Genomic DNA, 22,127 nt, shown 5'->3' on the forward strand with positions numbered 1-22,127 from the left:
AATAAAAAATGAATAATTTAAACTATTTCAAAATGATAGTAAATTTCTCCAGGCAAAGAATAATATTGAAGCTAAATTCAATGTTACCCTCTGCCACGACTATGGTGGGTTGTATAGATTGGCCTTTGTTCGTATTCTTAAAGTGCGTCAAGATTCGTCATTTGTTATTATTATGGTAAGCAATTTACAGGATCGTGTAGATACAGCGTCAAACTATATCACCCGAATATGACCCACATTTTCCCCACTTTGGCGATGGTCACATGACGTTCCGGTTTGGTCGTTGAAAGCAGAACGAGAGCACCAATTCTTTACACTTATGCCTTTTACGCATTAGTGACATTCGATGGGAAAGTTTGAGTTGCAGTGGGAGTGAGTGAGAGTAAACATAAAGATGTTTTATTAATATCTTATCCCCGCTTCGTCGTTGGCCGCGATGTTGCCTCGGTGGAATGAGAAACGCAACCAAGTAAGCATTCCGATCCCGTCCGCCGTGCCCAATGACCGGTAGGAAAATGTGGCAAACGCATGATCTGTTGCCATCCGCTGAACGCTGAAGGTTTGCGATTGGCCATCTGCTGTTGGTGTGTCCTTATTTTTTATATTTTCCTGCCATCTCACCATCACCACCAAGCTGATGATGATGTGTATCGTGTGACATCGAAGTGGCATGTTCTTGTCGTGGATGTACGCTTCGACATCGCCCACGTGCCGTACGTCGGCTCAGTACGGGCCAACACGTAGCAAGATTTTGCAAACCAACATTTGGAACAGGTTACGAGAGCCGGTGATGGTGCGGTCGGCACTCCGAACCGACTCGTTGAAGTTTTTATTCCAGTAACGTTTCGTCAACTGCAGCGAGATTGGTGACGGCAAGCTTTTGAAAACGGATGGTAGGTGATTTATGAACCATCTACAGAAACTAATGGGAAACTTACGTCTTGTTAAAACCGACAAAAGCCTCACAATTGATGAGCCCTCGCATGCTCGATGTGTGGTAGCGTATGCTTTTGTAGCGAAATAGAACGCTCTGATAAATATTTCTTACCTGTATAAACCACCCATATAGTAGGTAGCCTACAACTGTCTAATTGTTGGAGAGGAAAACAGAAAATGTCACCAGAAAAAAAGACCATTTACTATGGTCATAAATTGTACCTCGCCAACTTTCAAAATTTGTTGGTAGTGAGAACGTCACGAAGCAAGTATCCGCGCAGTATGAACAATTTCATTATATTTCATCTTCAAACTTTTTCGATTTCGGAAAGTAATATTTTGTTTTAGGCTGATGTTCGGAGTGTATGGGTTTTAGCGGGGATTAATAAGTACTAAATTAGATATTTTTTTATGAACATAAGATGCTGAAGTGTTTTGGAAATGTGATAGTGGGAATAAAAGAAAAGCTTTAATTCAAACATTTGACGTCAAGGAGAATGGACGGTAAAAACCGTAATATGAGACCGACCTAGGTTATAGCACAATGAAATTAGCTTAGTTTACAAATTTAATATTAAGGAAAATAATTTTATAGTGTTGCTATTTAAGTTTTACAGAGTTTTCCAGGGATTCTCATAGTTGTGGGACACTTCCTTGGCTCTTTCTTGTGGGAAGTGAATTTTATAGCACCCTTTTTGGACAGGATTCTTGAAAATTCCTATTAGATTTGTCCAACAAGAGTGCGTAGAGTCCAATTCTCGTTACATTAAGTTCATTTCATTTTAGAAAGAGTGAATAAAGTGTACCACAGCTATGAGAACTCCTGGAGAACCCTGTATGATTGCTTATCCTATTTAATGTAAATTAATCAAATTATTGAACACATCATTTAAAGGTAGAGTGAATACAACGGAACGGCGACACCAGCTTTAGAAGACGTAGAAACGTTGTCTGTTACGCTTCCCGCTCGGCTCTTTTCAAGGCGACTAAAATCGTTTACAATTAACGGACAATCCCCATAACATGTACCTTTGCCAACACATACAAAGCATGAAATCAATTTACTACATGTAGGGATTTTGTTTCGCTATTGTTTTAGTTTCGTGACTGTGAACGTTATCTAAGCTGTGTATTGGTTTTTCGCAATATAGTAGGTTTTTTTCATTTAAACAATGTTTCAACTTTTTTTATTGTTTTTTTATCGATAAAAAATGATTCAAACGTGCTACTATTCTTAAAAATAAACTGCAGATAATATTAAGTTATGATATTTAAAGGGTGTTAATAATTTTAGGATACTTTCTTGGTTTTTCTTAAAGGAAGTGAACTTGTTTTTAGGGAAATAGACTCGACGGCACACTCTTTGGACAGGCACATTGGAAATTAGATTAAGTGCTGGAAACCTCTATACTACATACATAAATTTAAGAGAATGGCCACCTAGCCGGAACAATTTTAATTATCTTGATGACTGTTTGAAATGCAGCACTTAACATACGGGCTAACTATTCTATACTATGATACAAGACCGGTACAAACTTAGTTACCCTGCGTACAGCTGGCAATGACCGTAAAGCTTGTAGCGTAAATTAAAAAGATTTTATCCCAAGAATGTCAAGAATGTTAATACCCTGTTGAAAACATACATTTTGTCTCGTTGCAATGTGATTCTCTGGTCCAAAGCAAAAGTTTACCATTTACGTTTGATAATTTTTCTTTTTTGCCTATATTAGCCTATAGGCATAGACCAGCACAAGTGCTGGGCATAAATTGATGTATTGTCCTGCTGGGTGCTAGTATACACTTTACTTAGTTGTAAAATGTCAAAAAGATTTACATTCCTTTAGTTTTTCCTTCCACCACCGAAAATAAACATTTTTCCTATGGCTCGTCGTGCTTGCTTTCCTAGCTTGCGCGTCAGCGTGTTTCCATTAAGATGATGTGACGCACCTAGTAATGCACCTTCGGAATAGTTACGCAGTGGACGTAGGCAAGTGGGTACAAGCGTTAAAAACAGACGGGGGTTGTGATGTGCTACCGTCTAAGTTATAATTTCATTTTTTGGCAGCTATTTGATCATCGTTAGTCTGTACAAACTAAAACTAATTAGAACGACTACATAACTGTTCCTGGTTATATAGTAAATAGTATTAGTTCGTGGTTGCCGGTCTACCCATAGCATTGTTCTGCGAATCGGTGTCTGGTGTTTCCCCTGTCTTCTTGTCTCTTTAATGCTTTCAAATGAATGGTACGAAAGTTGTAGTATTTTAATTAAGGACTGCTGCTGTCTGTGCACTCTTTTTACTGCTTCTATGGCGTTCAGCATAACCTTAAGCCAACGACCAGGTCTCGGGCACGTTTACCTCGTCTAGCTGTCAGACCGTGCCGTACTGTAATAGAAGAGACTGGTACAACTATTGTGGAAATGCAGTCACGAGAGTCGTGCTAGCAAACAGTACGGGCCTATGTAATATAACATTGAAATGGCTAACAGTGCAGCACCCCACCGTATGTTCTTTCGTTGCATGGGATTGTCTGAAAGCGAACGAGAAAAAAAAAACGACGGACACGTAACGTTCCCTCAGTGCCCAAAAATCTAAAAATAATAATTTCCCTGTCTTTTTTAATGCTGTATGCAATAGCATGACTCACATAAATACGATGTCGAATGGGACGTATATGAAAGGGATATCCCATGTGTGCACTGTGCCGATTGGTGAGGAAAGAAGGATAGAATCCATCACGATTGGCCATTAGTCTTCATCAAGTAGTTTGTTAGTTTCGCGCAAGACAGGAGGATGCGTCAGACTGTCCGCATCTTTTGCACATAACTACAATAACAATTGCCGTTTCGGTTGGTTGCGCACATGACCACGGCAGGCCGTTTGCGTCTAATCGCGCCCATCTGCTTTGGATGGCCGGGTGCGTGACACGTAGTATGCTAATAACACATGTCACAGGCGTACCGGGTCGGTGAACCGTTACTTAGTCGTGCAACCGTGCGGAATAATTGCGGTATGACAGTACGATTGTCAGGAAGCTTGTTAAATCGAGGGAAAACCTGTCTGTGCGAAGCAAAATTTGTCCAATGTGGGTCAGCATACGTGTATGCCATTTGTACTTCGGTGGTGTCCAGTAAATGGAATTAGAAGTGCAGCAAAGATGGACACCGATGTACGTTCATGTGCGTATGATTTACATGTACAAGAAAAGCTGCTTAAGTGTTTGTTCATTTCAAAAATCGATCTCTTTAATTTGGTATTGAAGGACCACCATTCAATATAGTTTACAACAAGATTAAATAAGGAACATTTTAGATCAATGAAAAAACCATCGTTTGATTCATCCTAATGGAAGGAACTTTCATTCGTGGACGGTTGAACCGGCGCACTTTGGTTGTTTCGTTTTTTTTCCTTTGCTCCTGTGAAATGATGTGCCTTTATAACAAATAAAATGATCTTCTCACATTCCTGGGAACCCACACATACTTACAATTTAAACTAGAAGCAGTGTGAAACGGAGGGAAAATATTCAACTGTCCTCTGGCAGGCACGAAAAGTATGCACATTTTATGTTTAATGGTGCATAAAATGATCGCACATTCCCTTGGTGCGCGATAGCCATTAATGACTGGATTACTTTTTAGGACGTTTTGTGAGTTGAGGTGTTGCTCAAGGGAAGAAGCACTAACAAGAAGAAAAAAAAACTCAAGTTACATGAGTGCAAGAAAGATGACACAGATGGTGGTAAAAGTTTTTGTGATTCAAAATAAAAGTTTGCCGGAAAAGTTAGATGTTTAAAAAAGCGTGGATGGTCTGAGATTGACATTCGTTCTTTGTCATGGCAGTAGAACAGTTTGCTTTACGTAAGAAATGATTTATTGATAATGGTTTTTCAGTACGTACAATCAGTAAGAAGTAAGTGATTTATCACCATGTAATGTTGAGTATGAATGGTCCAGCGTATGATTTGGCAAAGTACCATAATAAATTTGTTTTACTTAAAAATTGTCAATATGAAACTCCGTTGAAACTCGAACGAAGAAAATTCATCGTATAGACAAAATATCTTACTACACTGTCCCCTAATGCCAGCGGCCACGGTTTGCAATCCAGCTGATTTTATGGATAAAAAGCTACTCCATTAGATTGGGAGCAGAAGTGAGTGGGCTACACTAATTAATTCACGATGCCACCGATACCACTCGACCGTAATTGGAAGAAAATCAATAGAACTGGGAGAAAAGACACTTTACAACGACGTGCCATCGTTGGGCAGGCTTCCACGAACAGTAAACTACAAACATTGACAGATGGGTACGGTTCCGATCGATGGTAGGTTGAGTTTTAGTTTCTCCCTTTTAGCTCCACCGTACCCCCTTCCTGGACGGATGAGAAACCTCCTCTGTTGATTCCACCATTACATAACGTGTGCTCAATTATTAAGCCAGTTTATATATTTTTTTAGATCCCCACAACCTTGCCTAACCGATGAGTTTCGGGCTCGGGGGTAGCCAAACGTCACCGCGACTTCCACTTTACCGCATAACTCATTGCAAACCACTAGGACTCGAACTCTTCAAAGGTTCGAGAAAAGAGTTAGAAAGCGGACGCCCATCGTATTGCTGTGCCATCATTTCCACCTCATTCATACCGACGGTCAAGTACGCAAATGGGATTGGGTGCACTTCAGGTGCACCTCTGGTGCATTTACAACTGAACGGAAGGAAGGAATGATAAAAATAGCGGAAGCATTGGTTGGTGAAGGGGGAGGGCGAGGGAGAGGGGGATTGGGAACAGGTAGGCTACAACTAAACTGTTTATTGACTACAATCGCTTTCGTGTGTATCGTTACTACTGGTTGTTGATTCCGTTTCGTATTATATCGTTCATGTCCGTGATAAGTTGGAAGCAACCAAAGGATTTGATTTGTGTTATCAGGCTAGAGGGCAGTCGTTTATTGTGTCTATATTATTTATTTAATAATTTAGCACAATATTAGCATGGTTCCTAACATTATATTATTGATTGGGATTGAGATGGTTGTATAAAGCAAGTAGATTATATATAAATGAGTCATTCGAAGTGGTTATATCACACAATATATGGAACGACTTGAAACTGCGAGACATATTCAAACAGGCCAACATTTAAATATGTATAAAGAATTGATATAAAATTTTAATTTTGGCAACAGATACACTCTAGGAAATAATACAGTGTTGTTTTAAAGAATGTATACATAACAATAAACATCGCATTCAGTAAAGAGCATCGTGCCAAGGCGCGTTTTTAAGGTTTATTCGAGTATTCAATGTACTCTTCTGAGAAGATTTTTGATAGGCATGTTACTTATCAAACCGTGCGAACAAACTAATCAGCAAAGTCCTTTTTGCGCTCCAACTCCAATAGAGTGCAAACATTTATGCAACAACAGCGTGTTCGGCAACTATTTCCAGCACCTTTGCTAATTCCTCCAGGGGAAGTCATCGGAAAACCAATGGCTCTCACATGCTGTAACTAGCGAGCGTGATGATGCGGTTGCTACCCACCCAGCAGTGATTATTAATTAATTGACCTGCCCATCACTTATGCAACGATATAACATTAAACAGTCAACCCGCCTCATTCACACTCACCGCAACCGCATCAGAGCGACCACTCTGGCACGAAAAGCGGCGTTCGCCTGTGGCACGACTATCCGTTTAGCAGGGCTGGATGGGTTGGGTGTGCGTTTTTATGTCGACATTTGTTTGCTTTTTTTTCTTCCCTCTACTCTTAAGATCGTTTCACTCACTCGCTGATCGCTGTTTTCGTTGATCATCGAACATTGTTGATGTGGAGGAAATGTTTTGGTATGGTTTTTGGTCGTTCGTTTATCGCGTGCGGTATGAAGGGGCTCGGAGAGGAGGGGCCGTTTTTCTTTTCCGCCGTCTGTTACACCTTTTTTGCTCACATGGTCAGTGGGCTATTTTTGGCTGCTTCGCATCGTACTCAAGTGCAAAGAAAAAGATCTTCTCCAATAATATACTAAGCCACGTAAATTCAGAAGCAAAAACAGCACATTTTGAAGTATTTTTTCTTCTTCTGGTTGGTTCCAACGCGAAATCGACCCAACAAGATCTTGCACCGCGTTCGAAATAATCTTGAGAGAAGAGGAGGCCATTTAGGAGATGTAATTGAGGTAACAGATGCACTTAAACCTTAACAGAAGCAACAGAAGCATAACAAAAAATATTTCACAGCAGAGGAACATCAATTTGATTGCAAATGTCTTTGAACTGAATGGCCAAATATGGGTGGCAAGCATATAATATATACAGCAAACCACATCGCATATAACGCTTTACCTCAACCACTTGACCAATTGTATTCTTGACGGATATTTTGTAACTCATAAATAATTATTGCATATGAAACCCGGCTAGTATCGCCGGCCACTGTTTTATGTAGAGGGTTTACCTCGGCCATGGAGGATGTGCTACGGCTGTGGTGCGAGATAAAACAAAAAACCACAACCGTCAGCTATGTCATCATGCCATCGCTCATATCGCATCATGCCGCAAGAGTTGGGCTTCATTGTGGGGTAGGATGTTGCATATTTATTGCTCCCGTCTCCAACCAATACGGCCATCGAAAGTGGAAAACAGCGTAGGGACCTACAATGCGTGACGTAAAAAACAGCGACCCCTTTTGGTTGAAACGAAAAAGGGAAAAAAAGATATTGTGCACCAACCTCAACTAACTGGCCCATTGATTGATCGAAAATTTTACATTAAACACATGAGACATAAAATTTAATACCACTGCCAACAGACGGAGCAGATTTGCTCGGGTCTTACGTGAGTTTCGATTTTGCCGGCTGCTGCTACTGCCATCCGATCTTGATCCGACGTAATTTTCCGCCGTGTTACAAATCGCGTATTCCGTTTGCTGCCATTCACGCATCAGTTTTTCGCCCCATTTTCTTTTCCTATCTGGTAGACTGTAAGTAACCGTTCATCTTTCTGACTCTGAGGAATTTGTGAGGTGAAATAATCTCCTTTGATTGGTTTAAAGGTTAAAAATATGAAAAATTCTCGCTACAACGTATTTTTCGCGAGTCTACCCATGGTTTCGACTGGTCAATGTTTCGGATTGTCCATGCCCTTACATGCATCGCTTAATATGTATGTATATATGTAGAAATGCTTCAGTTTATTTTTTGTTTGTTTTGGTGTCTGGCAGTATTTTTTTTTAAATTGACGCAACCATTTCGTAGGAGTAATAATTTGGCGAAAGGATCGAAACAGTATACCAACCGAAAAATAAAAAAAAAACGTAGTCGACGGCTCGCTGCATGAGCTCAAAGTTGAGAAAAATGAATTTTGTAAACAGCGCAGGATATACTTTTAACACATCTACACATCTTTTAAAAGAGTGAGCTTTACATTTCAGTTACATACGACGCGGTTAAACAAGAGTAGTTTTTTCACCTTCCACTTCCAAGTTATAGGTTACCAATAGGACAGACAGTACTATGCTGTATTATGTGTTAATGTTAATCGTCAAGGAAGGTGTGTATGTGTATGATTGTGTATGTTTGTTCTCTTGTTCTTTTGGCTTTTGGTTATTAGCTGAGAAATTCTGATTCAAATGACTCGAATTCAGCTATCGCTTAGGTAAAAAAACGCATTAATTAGATGTAAGAGTTGGTGCTCTAATTATTTCTTCCTTGCTAGTGCGTAGCTGTTTGGTCCGAAACCAGGGACAGTGACAGTCTATTTTCAGGCGAGCAGTCAGTGGCAGCTGTTGAAATAAATCACCCTCCACCTTCCGGGCTGCTGATCGATTTCGTAAGATGGGAACCGTCACCAATGTAGCAGCCATACCATTGACCCAAACCAGACCAATGGCAATGCGGAGGGCAAACCTTGGGAAAGTTCAACGCAATACACAGCTGGTAGGTGGAATTCCGTCCGGCAAGAATGTTCACATGGTAAGCGGAAGGCTTTGATCCTGGCTTGAGACCATAAAATATTCGCCATTAGGAGGTGACTTGTTTTTCATAAAGTTTCGATTATGTAAAAGGGCCAGGTAGCATTTTTTACGACCCTGCGTGCGCGTAAGCTTGAGGTGGTTTTCTGTGACCAGATCAATTTGGATACATTTACTGTACAGGGCCAAGTGATAGCCCTTTGTTGATAAGACAAAGGAGTTAGATCCCACCTTCTCCGTATTGTTGTTTGGTTGAGAAAAGGTACAAAAATATTTTACGACCAAATTCAAAATCAAATCGTTGAAACAGAATGCGAGTGTATTGACAGGAAATTAGGAAAACACTTTTCAAGGTTAGCGAGAAACCTCATCCAATATAAATGTGCAGTACTAAAACGGTATACATAAACTTGCATAAGCTCCTTAAGGGGGCACACTTTTACACTTTTGAGCTCGACGTTAGAAGATTCTAAGCAAAAGCAGGAAGCAACACAAGTGCATCCCCACGTTGCGGATGAATCGTGCCTTGCTATGTTTTAAGGTGCACAAAAGGTGTATCACCCAATCTCGGCATCGTCCTACCGAAAGGCGCCCTCAACCAACAGGGCTTCTTCTTGTGCGGCAAGCGGCTAGGCAAAGAGGGTAGCGTGCAAATTGAAAAAAAAAAACTCGGCTTGCCAAAAGCTCGATTGTATTTATGTACCTGTTGGAGGATGCCAGTCATTATGGTGTGTATAAGGAAGGAAGCATTTTCAATGTCCACACCTCGTTGGTGTTTGGTTTCCGTGACAGGTTTATTTATTTAATAATCACTGCAGCATGGAATGGTGCAGAATTTCTCTCATCTGAGAGCTTTGCTCGACATTACATTACACATTTAGTGCACAGTGCACATAGAGTTTCTCCTAGCACCGACTCCACCATAAGCTAATGGATGGATGTGGTGTACGCTCCAAGGATTATGTGATGGATTAAAAACGATAAATCTATGAAATAAGCTTGTAGCAACTGGAGGAAATAGAGCGTATGTAGAAGAAGAAGGAAAAACACACTATTAAGTACTTTTAAGACCTGGAAAAAATATTTTGCTGAAATTTCAAGATCATGCAGAGTAAACGAAGAACGGTAAAGAAAAACGGATAAGAACTGTAAAGCATTCAAATCACACAGCATCCAAACTGGGATGGACGTGTAACAATAAATGTGGGGCGTAAGAAAAGATAAAGCAAAACCAACGATCAGCTAACGTTCGCACAAAAAAAAAATGATGACTTTAGGAAGGACGTAAAACTAAATTTAAAAACTGGTATATTTAGCAAAGCTTGCTATCTTGAGACGTGCGAGCGAGTTGGTGTACAGAAAGCCTTTGTAATAAAAAGGAAAATCTATGAAAAAACATCTTAAAAAGCAGTTCCCGGTACAATGGTAGCAAAACATGGGCAAACGGGAAACAGGAACGAGAAGAAAATGCACAATCACCTTGTGTTTCAGGGATTCGGCTGATGTGATCACGTCAAGACATTTATCACTTTCTTCGTCCGATCGATCGTGGCCAGACAATCTGGGGATTCATTGGCAACGGATGAAGATCCCTTGGAGCAGGAACAAATGTACTTTTCTTAAATCACACGTGTTAATATTGGCCAATCCGTTTCCCGACACTTTCAGATTTGTACGACTGTCGAACTGTTTATTGATCATACTACTCGTCAATCATCGCCTAGTTGGCTAGCAGTGAGCCTTCCACTTATCATTACGGCATGCCACGTGGACGGGTCTGTCGGCCGTTGTCACTATACTATACTATTTCGTCTGCAACAACAACACAACCGTGCACTGTTTGGTTGGCTGAGTTTCCGAATTCCGGGCAGATGTGCGGAAAATGTGTTACACCCAGCCTTTCCGTTTCGCACTACGGTTTGCTCAACATGTGAGAAACCACACGGCTCACCTGTTCGACAGAAACCTCTTGTATCGCTTTTGTTCCTGATACGAGTTTTGTTAGTGGCACTGTGTTTGTAGATTTTTTTTACCGTTCTTGGTGCCCTGGCCAACAGTGGCCAAGGTATTTAGTTTCCTCGAGCACAGACTTTACGACGATGGTAGCTGCACGATGTTGGATGAGGATGAGTTTGCGATTAGCTACGATTAGAAGTGAGTAATTAAAAGAGCAGAATTGCTGCCGCTGATGCTGGAGGTTATTTTTAAAGTTTTTGTGCTTAAAGCGTATCTGTGTATCCGCTGTGTATGGGAAGCACGTCCCGTACGTCACTCGGATTTCACCAACACCCCGCGATTGCTATCCACCTCTTGAAGTAGTTGGCGATCAGCTCTCGTACGCGGACCAAGAATAGCAGGGTCGGATGGCTGAGGGGTAGGGCCGTAGAACATTTAGAAATAGGGGTCGTTGAGCTGAGCCGATGGTCAACGCAATAGTGTAGCAGCTATTAACAAAATAATACTGGCTTGCACGATAAACCCGCTTCAGAAGTGAATACGTCCGCGAGTGCGCTTTGTACGGGGTGCATGATGTGTGCCCTTTTATCAAAGCGGTGGGAAATTGGCTCTCCCATCTTCATCAAGGTATGGGACAGTGAAGAACGACTGTGGAATCAGGCATAAAACAAGTGTATCGGAGCCGGTAAAGTCAGTGGAACCACCATTCTTAGACATGTTAGATCGCAAAAGTGTATATTTAGGATGAGACCGACCGGTATTTTCACCGTGTTGTGGTGTTGTTGCTCTCCCCCTTGCTCTGGACCGGAGGAGTCCGTCGCTAATAAAGGGTTATTTTTAGCGAAAAGACATGAAGAGCGCGCATCGGACAAGCTAGACTCGACTGGATGGCTGGTGGGGCCATGTCGGGGATGAACCGAGAGACAGGACAACATCACACAGCCCCCGGGAAAACGTGTGAGCCTATTAGAAAGCAAACCGGGGACCAGATAGTATAGTAAGGCTGTTGGCAACGAAATGAAGATAAGGTGCGACCAAATTCAAGGCAAATTCATGCTAGCTCGGAAGGACTAACGTACGTATGATCGCTACACGCTAAACGTCATCGATTAACACTGTACATGCGAGTCATTTGATCTAGTTTCTCTCAAATGGAACACCGGCCGTTATGTGTATATGCATGAGAGTGTGGATATAGGAAAATGCCTTTTAGTGTCACATGCTGTCTACGGCTGCCGTTAATTTAATGAAGTACCACATCGGTCGTTTACAGAATTGCATCTCACTAGAGAAGACGCTGCGGTTCAAAATGGAAAATAACTACTAAGTCATAGAGCCGTTCTAATGAGATTGTTTAGATACTTGATGAAAGTAACAATAAACCAAGTGTTTTGTTCGTAATTTAATCACAACCTAGAGAGCTTAGAAGAGCTCATGCGTGTGATTTGTTTGTTGATCTGCAGCAAATGATTACAGGGAGGTTTCTGACGACGACATTGCATTTCAGAAGTGTTTTATTTATGTTTTGAAAAGCCACCTCCCACAAAATAGCGGTAAGAACCAGAAATAACAAACAGAGTGCATTATTGTGGAATGATGCGTAATGACGCCGAGACAACAGTCACCGCATAAAGAATCTATCAATGTTGCCTTGGAAGACGCAATGAATATTTAACAACAACAGTGACTTCGGCGCCGAACCGAATCCGGTGCACACAAATGAGAACAAATGGACGTTCCGTATCAGGTTTCAATTCGTAAGTAAATCAGTGATGGATCGGCTCACGTTGAACGGTTCACAAATAATAACGGTCTGGCTAGGGCGATCGAACCATGTTCCCAGGGCGACAGTCCGTCGGGGTGGTTCGGTTGGCAGAAGAATCTTTAATGGTTTGCATTTGATCAGCACCGTTCTATTCAAATAAGTGTCGGTTGGTTGGTATGTATATCGCAGTGGAACGTCGTCCCGTGCAACGGTACCGCTTTGCTATCGGATATGATTGAAAGCCATCAATAATCCATCGCAAAATGCATATCGTGACGGACGTGATTAGCGGCACAGAAAATGTCATTTGGTACACGTAGAGTTCCGCTCTGTCTGTGGGTCTGCGGGTGCTGTTTTGCAACCAAACCGAACTATGGTTGGAAATGCGTCAGTCAAGATTTCACAGGAACGCTTTAGAGTCTAAGGCACAACTGCCGCGCAGTACGTTTTGTATAGAGTTTGGAATGTATGATGCGATAGTACATGAAGATGGTAGCATTAAGTATGAGACAATAAATTATGAAAACAGAAGGGTTACAGAAATCAATCTCCAAGAACTAGGTGTACGAAGAAAGGCGATGGAGAAGCCTGGTGTTTTGTAGAAGACAACGAAACTGTTGCTACAATGTGTGGAGTAACTTTGGTAAAGAATGCTTTATTTAAGAATTATGCTAATAATGAGAAGACACTGATTCTTGGAGGATGTTACGTGAGAGTAAACACAATATGCACTACTACCAAGCAATGTTAGAAAACGATTAGCAATCTACAACACATATACACACGATTCAACTAGACTACGTAACATAATAGGAGTGTGAAATTACCAGAGTAATTATCATAAATTCCACACACTATTCAATATTTTGGAAACACTTTCGAAACTCATGCCGCAGACGGGGCACAATGGAGAATAGCGTAATTGGAACGCCGGGCGTTTCTCAGCGCCTTTTGAATGCCAAAACAGGGCTTTGCTTCCTTTTAGCGGATGTTTATCTGCTTGGGCAAATTTCGGAGCGATTTTATCAGCCGCGTAGTACACAGCACATGAAACGACACAAACAGCATTAAATCACACTTTCACTTTCACATTTCACGCACCTTGTAGGACGTATTTATTTCGTTGGTGCCACTGCCATTGTTTACTATGGCCTCACTCATCACACCACTACGGTCTCGTGTTCTAATCACGCAATCCAAAAGGACCCCGGCGTACAAAGATTGTAATGGAATCCTGTTATAACCGTTGGGAGGATATTTAGTTGTTTGTCACGAAAAAATATGCTTGCCGCTAGGCTTTGTGAACCGGGCACACCTCAAGGGCGGTGCGTTATTGAACGAAAAAAAACAAGAAAATAATGCGACTCCGCTTGAGATGGTGAAGCAGTACCACGAGAGACCCGTAAATGGCACCGTTATCAAGCCGCCTTTCCTTGCTATCGTTCGTGGCCTGTGGGAAAGGCAATACGACTTTCCATTGCTCGCACTTTGACCGTAAAAGTAAGCCGTCGGAACCGCTCGTTTCTTGTATGGTCAGCAAACAATTGAGCTGTTTTCGGGGGGTAAAAGCTACTAGCACCTTTGGGTTGTGGTCGTTTGGGTATTTACCCTGAGTAAAAGCACCGGAAAGCTCTCAACCCCCACCGCCAAGTATTGACAACCGATTCGATTAGAGCGAGGGCTTTTCGGGGCGAGATCTTTTAATGGTGGTGCGATAAAAAAATGTATGTTTTCTTTTTGTAGCTATTGCGGTAGCCGAACACCAACACACTTCTGTGACGTTTAGGATGCCGAACGAACCTTAACAATTTAACACATTTCACACGAACGAATTACAACACTAGGCACACAGCACTCGCGCACTCATCCACTCGAGAGCAATTTGGTAATGCTTCCTCTTTCTGAAAACAAACAAAAATTTGTGTGAGGTATTGAGACGGTACTGAAATAAGCTTGAGACATTGTGAATCGCTGGGTTTAATGTACGAAGGACTAGTTACACCTCTGTTTTCAAACATTTGTTTAAAACGTGCAAAGCACATTCTTTGACGACATATGTATGAAGTTTGACAGTGACATGGCAAGTGGACTGCAGACTCACTGCAAAGGTTCGAGAAGACTTGGCTCCTCAAAGCTACCAAAGCGTAACTATTCGCTACAATTCTATCGTGGACAATGGCAGTACAAGCATATTGCAGGGCTGGGCGTAAGATAGTTTTTTTTTGTCATTTTCGTGACTGCACTACCTACAACGCTCTCGCTTATCGGTGTTTTCTCTTACACGTACACTCTCTATTCACACACATATCCGTCTTGAAGTAAGGAAAGGAAGTTTCGCTCACATCGTGCATCGTACCAGAGATCATTTCCCACTCAAAATCTGACCATATAAAACGTTTTGTCCATATAAAACGAGAAATATTGTAAACATATACAATTCGCACATACACATAGCCTTATGCACAGATTTATTGGCCGGAAATCCATCGTTGGCTGGATAATTTAGCACCATTTTTACACGATGGACAGCTGCTGTTGGAGACGATGATGATAATGGTTCTGTGTGTGATGCTGCATTTTCTCCTTACTCTCACTACATGCAAACACCAACACAAGGGAAAACAACGCAGAGCACCAGACCGTGTATCGGTGGTGATAGGAGAAGCTGATAAGAGCGGATTCAACACAGATGAAGTAAGTAAAAGGACACACGATTGCAGCCTCGTTGCTGAGACTTAACAGCTCTGAGGAAACTTCTTTGATTAAGTACCTAAGCATACAAATCACATTCACAAGTCAATCAGATGGATATATTTTCACAGTCTTCTCCCTAACACGTACTGTCTAATTCTGATACAGCTGTAATACAAACTGCTCTATTTTATTAGACACTCGAGAGTACGCCGTGCACGAACGGTCCGACACCGAAGCTCACCGAACGCTGAAGACAGACTAACGTAGCAATGAATGAGCGTAGTAAGTAAAACAGAAGGAAAGTTCACGCTCACTAATCGACTTGGGACCATCGCTCTCTTTCCTAGTTAGTAATTCAGGCAAGAAAACGATGTGCCGTGCAATTTGTGGAGAGGAAAATTCAATAGTTGTGTTCAAACACAGCCGGAAAACGCTCCTGACACTCTGAGAGAGCGAATTGCCGCTCCGGTGTTAATTAGACAAGGATAAGACATGCGTGAGAGCATGTTAGGAAAGAGATGGAGTTTCGAGTAGCAAAACGCGATGAGAGTACGATGTGATACGAGAATGTGGATGAGCAAGTAAATACAGAAACAATGTTCTCCGTTAGTTAACTTTGGAAACAAATAAAAATATCATACAATGTCGTAAGCTGTGCGTAGTGAGAGTTTCCATTGCAAATAAAAATTGTATAGCATGTTGTTTGTATGTTCAATCTCTACAGTTCGATTATTTGAAATGTTTCCTTTGGTACGTTATTTTAAGACGCAATATCAATTATATATTATAAGTTTATCATATTCATTTCAATTCTCCCTCACCGGCTTTGCTATTCTGTTGATAATGAACGGCGAAAGCGCAGATGATCAGATTTTTCTCACGAAGCTGAGAAAGAGAGAGCCTATTCAATATGGACACATTCTCAGTAAATTTATATATGGTGGCATTGCTTGCGCATGTATTGTGCAGTAGCAGCAGGAGACATGCATTAGTAAATGTGGAATGAACTACCACAGCTCCAATGTGTGTGTCCATCCACGCAAGGAAGGAAAACATAGCAAAAACGCTTGAAATAAGTTAGCATAAGTCTGCGACAGGTGGTATCTGACTGTCAAACTGAGTGATATTTACGATTCCAGCATTCGAGCACATCTTAAATCGAGTTGCTACGGTTGAATATCACTCGAGCAGCGGTTACCTTTATGTATTTTGGAATACACTACGATTGGTTTTTCAGGTATCTCTATCTGAGCATTTGTTACACTTAAGTTAAAGATAACTAAAGTTAAAAGTTAATTACAATTGTAGCTGTGCCTGTAACAGTTTTAAGAACGGACACACTGTGACCCAACTGTTCCGTGAATGGTACATGGATTACGTGCAAAACTAAATATTTTATTTGCAATACCTCATTTCACCGATGCCCTTTTGAAAGCACGGTAGGGCGAACATTAAGCTCGTCCTTGGTATAGGTTTTTTCGGCAGTTTCAAAGGTTTCAAAGGCCCCGACAAGGTTTTTTCCCGTTGGGAATGGGGTTTGGCAGGGGATCACGAAAGTCGGTTCATGCTTTGACTGATCAGTTAGGGTGCTGCAACCCACCAATGAGATGGATTTGACCGCAAGCCTATTCCACTGGGCATAGAAGGGAAGGTTTAGGGTGCGTTAAATTATGAAAAATTCCATAACGACCCGCCGGAACGTTTCATAGCGCCGAATGACCGAATGGTACAATCACGCAAGGTCACTGTGGTATCAGTTTGTGTGTAAATTTTTGATACACCTTAGTGTCCAAATTTGAGCATGCTGCACCTGCTAACATATATTAAAACAAAAACATAAGTTCAACACGCATAGTAAGTTTCGTAATGGTAACATGTTTGTAAAATGCTGTAATCGTTGGGCGATTGGCATTTACGTTTTATTTGGTTTGCGTCGCCATAAATAAAAATAATAAAACGCATGCTCAAATAGAATGGTCTCAACGATGTGAAGATGAGATAAATGTATTCTTTTTTTTCAGTATTATGACTCAGTTCATGGTTTAATCAGGTGAACGAGAAAGGGATAAAAAATCATGTGTAATATAGAATAATAAATTCAGCAAATATTAACAGTGACAGCTGTGTAGGACTTACTTGGCGCCATTAAGGTGACCAAGGCGTTTGGATGACCCGCTGTGACATAATGTCAGTGGCGGGAAAACTGGATGTTTTTGCCATATGGAAGTAGCGTGTCGATTCGGCAAATGTTATCAAATGATGTTTAACATGAGCAGGAGTTGCAGTGAGAACACCAAAGAGAAAAATTGTTTAAATTTTCATTTTTTCTAAAAACATTAAAAAAGGAAGTATTATTTTGTGAGTTTCAACCCACTGCTATGAAAGCATAATATAGTGTTCTAGTGATACAAATGAAATAAAATGTTTAACATTTTTAGGATATCTTTTGTAGTAATAGTAAAAATTTATCATCGTCAGAAAAAATATCTAGAAAACTAGTAATGAATTCATAAAATGAGATAAGCAAAGCTGATATCAGGTGTTGGCCAGACGATTTGTCTTTGTCATATGATCAGCTTAAAAAAATTCAATTATTTGTAACGTCGAAGCTTGTCGATTGTAATAAATAAAATTCTGTTTTTTTTTGTTTGTTTATTTGTTTCATGAAGAAGTCCATCCAGTCGGGCTAAACACTATCTTAGGTTTAACTTTGATTTATGATTAATTGATTTATGATTAAGAATATCAAAAACAATTATTATTTTTATAATAATAATAATAATAATAATAATAATAATAAAAATAATAATACTAATAATAAATATTATTATTATAAAATTAACTAAGATATAAAATTGGTAAAAAAAATATATCGCACATTTTCAATTTACTCAATAAGTTGTTTATATCCAAATAAACCTACAAAAGTTGCTGCAAGTTTTTATTATGATCTGTATGCTGTTCTGTATGCTGCTGTATGACAATGAATTGTTCATTATCTGCCAGTTTTATCAGAAAAATCAATGCCAATTGTAATCGCGTTGCTCGTTACCTTGCCGTCTTTATTTGGTTCTTTGGGTAAAGCTTTGAAACAATAGCTTAACAAAGCTAATTGGCTGAGATCAGGGTTAGGACCATGGAATGATCGATTTCCAATATCATCGGAATGGTTGGCATTTCCCATTCCTGATCACGCTTTGTCCTTGAATAGCCCTACTTAATGGTAGCCTAGATTGGGAAGAAAACGAGCAACGAAGTTAGAGTAATGGCTTTGTGGAGCACTTTTCGCGTGCTAAGGTAAATATGGACATGTTTTTTGTTCCTTTCCTGTGAGTAGGTGCTTCTGTACGTAATGTACACCCGTCATTTGAAGCAACCTATGATTGAAATGTATCGACAATCACGTTTTCTGGCGAACGAAGAATGTGACGAATTCGTCGCCAAGCGGACATGGTGAAATGCCAACCGTAAACGATGCGATTCGACACGGAATGTCTGTAACATCATTAATCATGCACAGGAAATGATTTCAAATGGAAATACCAATCGAAGGGCGAGGTAAAGGTGTGTGTGACAACATAGTGTTGGGACTAGATTTAACGTTGAAAAAGTTTCATCGCTTTAGTACAATGAAGATATGTTATGGAGTGAGTATTGAGTGGTAGTTCAATAATCCATACTCAACCAATACATATGTTTCAACTTCCCATAATATCGAAAATAAATATTTGAAATCGTGAAAAATTAACATTTAATATAATGAATGAAATAGAGGATAAATGATTTAAATGGCTAAAATTATTGATATACATTTAGAAACGCTCACTACTACAATACATCATCGCTTATGGGAATTATGGGATCATCGCTATCCCATAATTGCCATCGTAGACTTTGCTACAAATGTAAGATAATCTTACGATGGCGGAACCGTTGTGTCGTTTTACGTGTGTTAATATCCTCGCGTAACAAGTTTAAACCATTCCAGTGACTCCCTCGTGATACAAAAATCATTTTATACGGAAATCTGTTTTACATTCAACTGGCTTACGTAGTAAACTTGGCGATAAATCTCAAACAATGCAACAATAAAGTGCACTTTTTATCAATATGAAAATAAAAATTAAATCATCATAAATATTTCAACAAATATTTTGTTCATTAACCAGAATTTAATCTCACATTTTTCACATTATTTATTTTCACAACGTCTGCTTATACATTAAGTCATTTATTTTGCCGAGTAGGAAAACGCGTTTGCGTATTTTTAAAAGAAACCCAATTGGTTTTGTATTCAGTTGCAATTAAAATTAGCATGATAACTTGAAAATGCATTGTCATGTGGCCGTATCGCTTATGTTAATCCTATACAATCAAAATCCATCAGATCCAAAGACAAGTTCTATAGATTGGATTGAAAATGGTTTGCATTTCGATGATTTGTTATGCATATCCTTACTAAGCCACGGTTGATCCTTGTTTTATGATAATTTGATAAGACCGTTTAATATGCATAAAAGTTTTTCCACCACCTTAATGTGATGTCTTCTCTACATTGCAGATGCACTTTCACAAAACAGATTTCAGCATTCACTTGTGTCGTGCTTGCCCTCCTTCATCCGTCGCAAATGGGCACGTGTGGTTTTTGTAACACAGTGGAATAGCAGTTGAATCACTAAAGCGAAATTGAATTCGACACCTTCGCTGAACTACCGAGATTTAGCTGCTTGGCTTCGGAGTAGAAACTTACCGCCACGGCAGACTCGAAAGGACGTGTGCCCGTGTTTCTATCTAAAATTCATAAGCTTCAGCGCATCGGGAAAAAGTTCTAAGTCCTTTCACTCTTTTCTTTATTTATGAGCTCAGATTTAAAATGGACGAGATGTTGCTCGTAATACTGGTGAGCGAAGCGATACTTGAAGCGCATCCATGGGTCTTATTGAAACCGCAGATTCGCTTTGACCGCGTGGGGTTGAAAACCATTTTAATCCATGTCTTGCAAACTGATGAGCAATATTTTTGTGATCGTTTTTTTGCGAGACTTTTTGTGTGAAACCGTGATGCTAACAAAGGCATCAATTAATAAAACTGAAGAAAGGCAGATGGATCCCAAGGTGCACTTTCTTCTCGCTGCGGAAGACAGGAATGAACAGCGGATTTTATACCCGACAGGAGCGAACGCTCGAAAGAAATTAGTCACGATCACAAAGTTTGTCTTTTGCTATCTAATGCTGATGCTGCCGTCTTCTTGCGTATCAAAAAAGTGTTTGAAACGGGTATAGAAACGGAACCGCGCACCGATATACTTCGATACACTTACCTATTGATGTGACGGCGTATCGATGTAGTGCAATGGGTCAACCCGTATTTCTTCATCGTGCGTTCGAGCATGAGTTGACGAAGGAACTTGTGGTGGTTGTGGCAAGACGGTAAAGCGAGCTGCAAATTGCATCAGTAGATTAATTTTGAACTTTGTTTCGATTTTTATCCTTCCCGTTCGGGTGATAGCAGTGGAGGAAAGTTTTTTAATCAAATTCATCACCCAGACCCGTCGTATAGCGTTTGTGACTGACATTAAAGCTCGCAGTGTTTCTAACATTGCGCTTCGGTTGAGCACTGGGGCGTGGAATTCATAATTATAGTACACTTTTCAATGCAATGGTTCAACGATTCGTTGAGGAATCTAGCAAAGTGGAATAATCAATCCACTATGGTTATCGACTACCGTGGGGGAGAAGAAGTTATCAATAAGTGCAGATTAGATTTAATTTTGAGAACATACATTAGATATTTTGTAATTGTAAGAAATGCGGTTTTAAAATTTAATGTTTTTAGCAGTTGTAAAATTGTATCTTTGCATCTGCAAAATCAGTTTTAATGTTACATATACGAAAATGTACTCATAGTACATAAAAGAAGCGAAATGCAAAATGTCCAAAATGATCAAATATTACTAAAAACATTAGTTTGCTTCTCATGTATTTATTTACATAGCAATCGGTCAGGCTAATCGAGGGTTCAAATCTGAATTGTACTGAAGATGCAGCTTCATGTAGAGGATGCAAATGTGCAAATGAACATGACTGATTATTCTACTTTTAGGAGTATATGTGAGTCCTTATCAATTCAACAAGCAGCAAGGCGTCAAATGTGTTCAAACTATCTGTATACCAAAAAATAGATTTAAGGAAAAACAAGTTACAACATGAGCCGTCCTCATTAATCGGCTGCATTATGATACTTAATATGTAATTTATAATAGTAATAGCTATTTTGCAAGAGTACTTCTCTTCTTCTTTGGCACAACAACCGCTGTCGGTCAAGGCCTGCCAGTACCCACTAGTGAAGTGAGCTTGGCTTTCAGTGAGTTATTGTTACCATAGCAGGATAGTCAGTCCTACGTATGGGGGCACGGTCTATTCGGGGCTTGAACCCATGACGGGCATGTTGTTACGTCGTACGAGTTGACGACTGTACCACCAGACCGGCCCTGCAAGAGTACATAAATCCGTAAATTAACATATAATTATGTATAAAAATCAGGATGTTAAAAATGTAGGCAATTATATGTCTTTTGTAAGGTTGCAAGTCTGATAAAATCAATTCAATCCATTAAAAAGGTCAACATATCTAATACAAACTGCTTTTATTCAGTCAAAATCAGCTTCAGAAGAAAAATAATAACTATGAATTATTTTTTACTTTCCCACAGTTTGAATTCCACAATTTCAAAAGTTCTACGACCATGAATTTTGAGATTGATATTTACCTAATTTACTCAGAAAGAACGGCTTTGGTCG

The 22,127-nt window shown here is 40.1% G+C and overlaps 1 protein-coding gene across 19 annotated transcripts in view; it reads right to left on the reverse strand.

The window, feature by feature from the left end:
• Positions 1 to 22,127, reverse strand: part of LOC120905248 (small conductance calcium-activated potassium channel protein) — a 134,800-nt gene that overhangs the window by 82,731 nt on the left and 29,942 nt on the right. Inside the window, exons 1-3 of one of the 19 annotated variants that reach the window (XM_040316158.1) lie at positions 15,404 to 15,582; positions 14,434 to 14,534; positions 10,392 to 11,018 (exon numbers count right to left, since the gene is read on the reverse strand). The exons of 11 other annotated variants lie outside the window; for them this stretch is intronic. Coding sequence is in view for 1 of the 8 variants with exons in the window: in XM_040316156.1 (XP_040172090.1) it covers positions 13,461 to 13,475 (15 nt within the window). In the remaining 7 variants the exon portion in view is untranslated. Of the gene's footprint in view, positions 1 to 10,391; positions 11,055 to 13,460; positions 14,535 to 15,081; positions 15,358 to 15,403; positions 15,590 to 22,127 lie in introns of those variants that run through there. 7 more of the 19 variants (XM_040316157.1, XM_040316153.1, XM_040316151.1 and 4 more) reach the window with 7 other exon arrangements.

This window comes from Anopheles arabiensis, chromosome 3, assembly GCF_016920715.1.
Source record: "Anopheles arabiensis isolate DONGOLA chromosome 3, AaraD3, whole genome shotgun sequence".
Classification (NCBI taxonomy): domain Eukaryota; kingdom Metazoa; phylum Arthropoda; class Insecta; order Diptera; family Culicidae; genus Anopheles; species Anopheles arabiensis.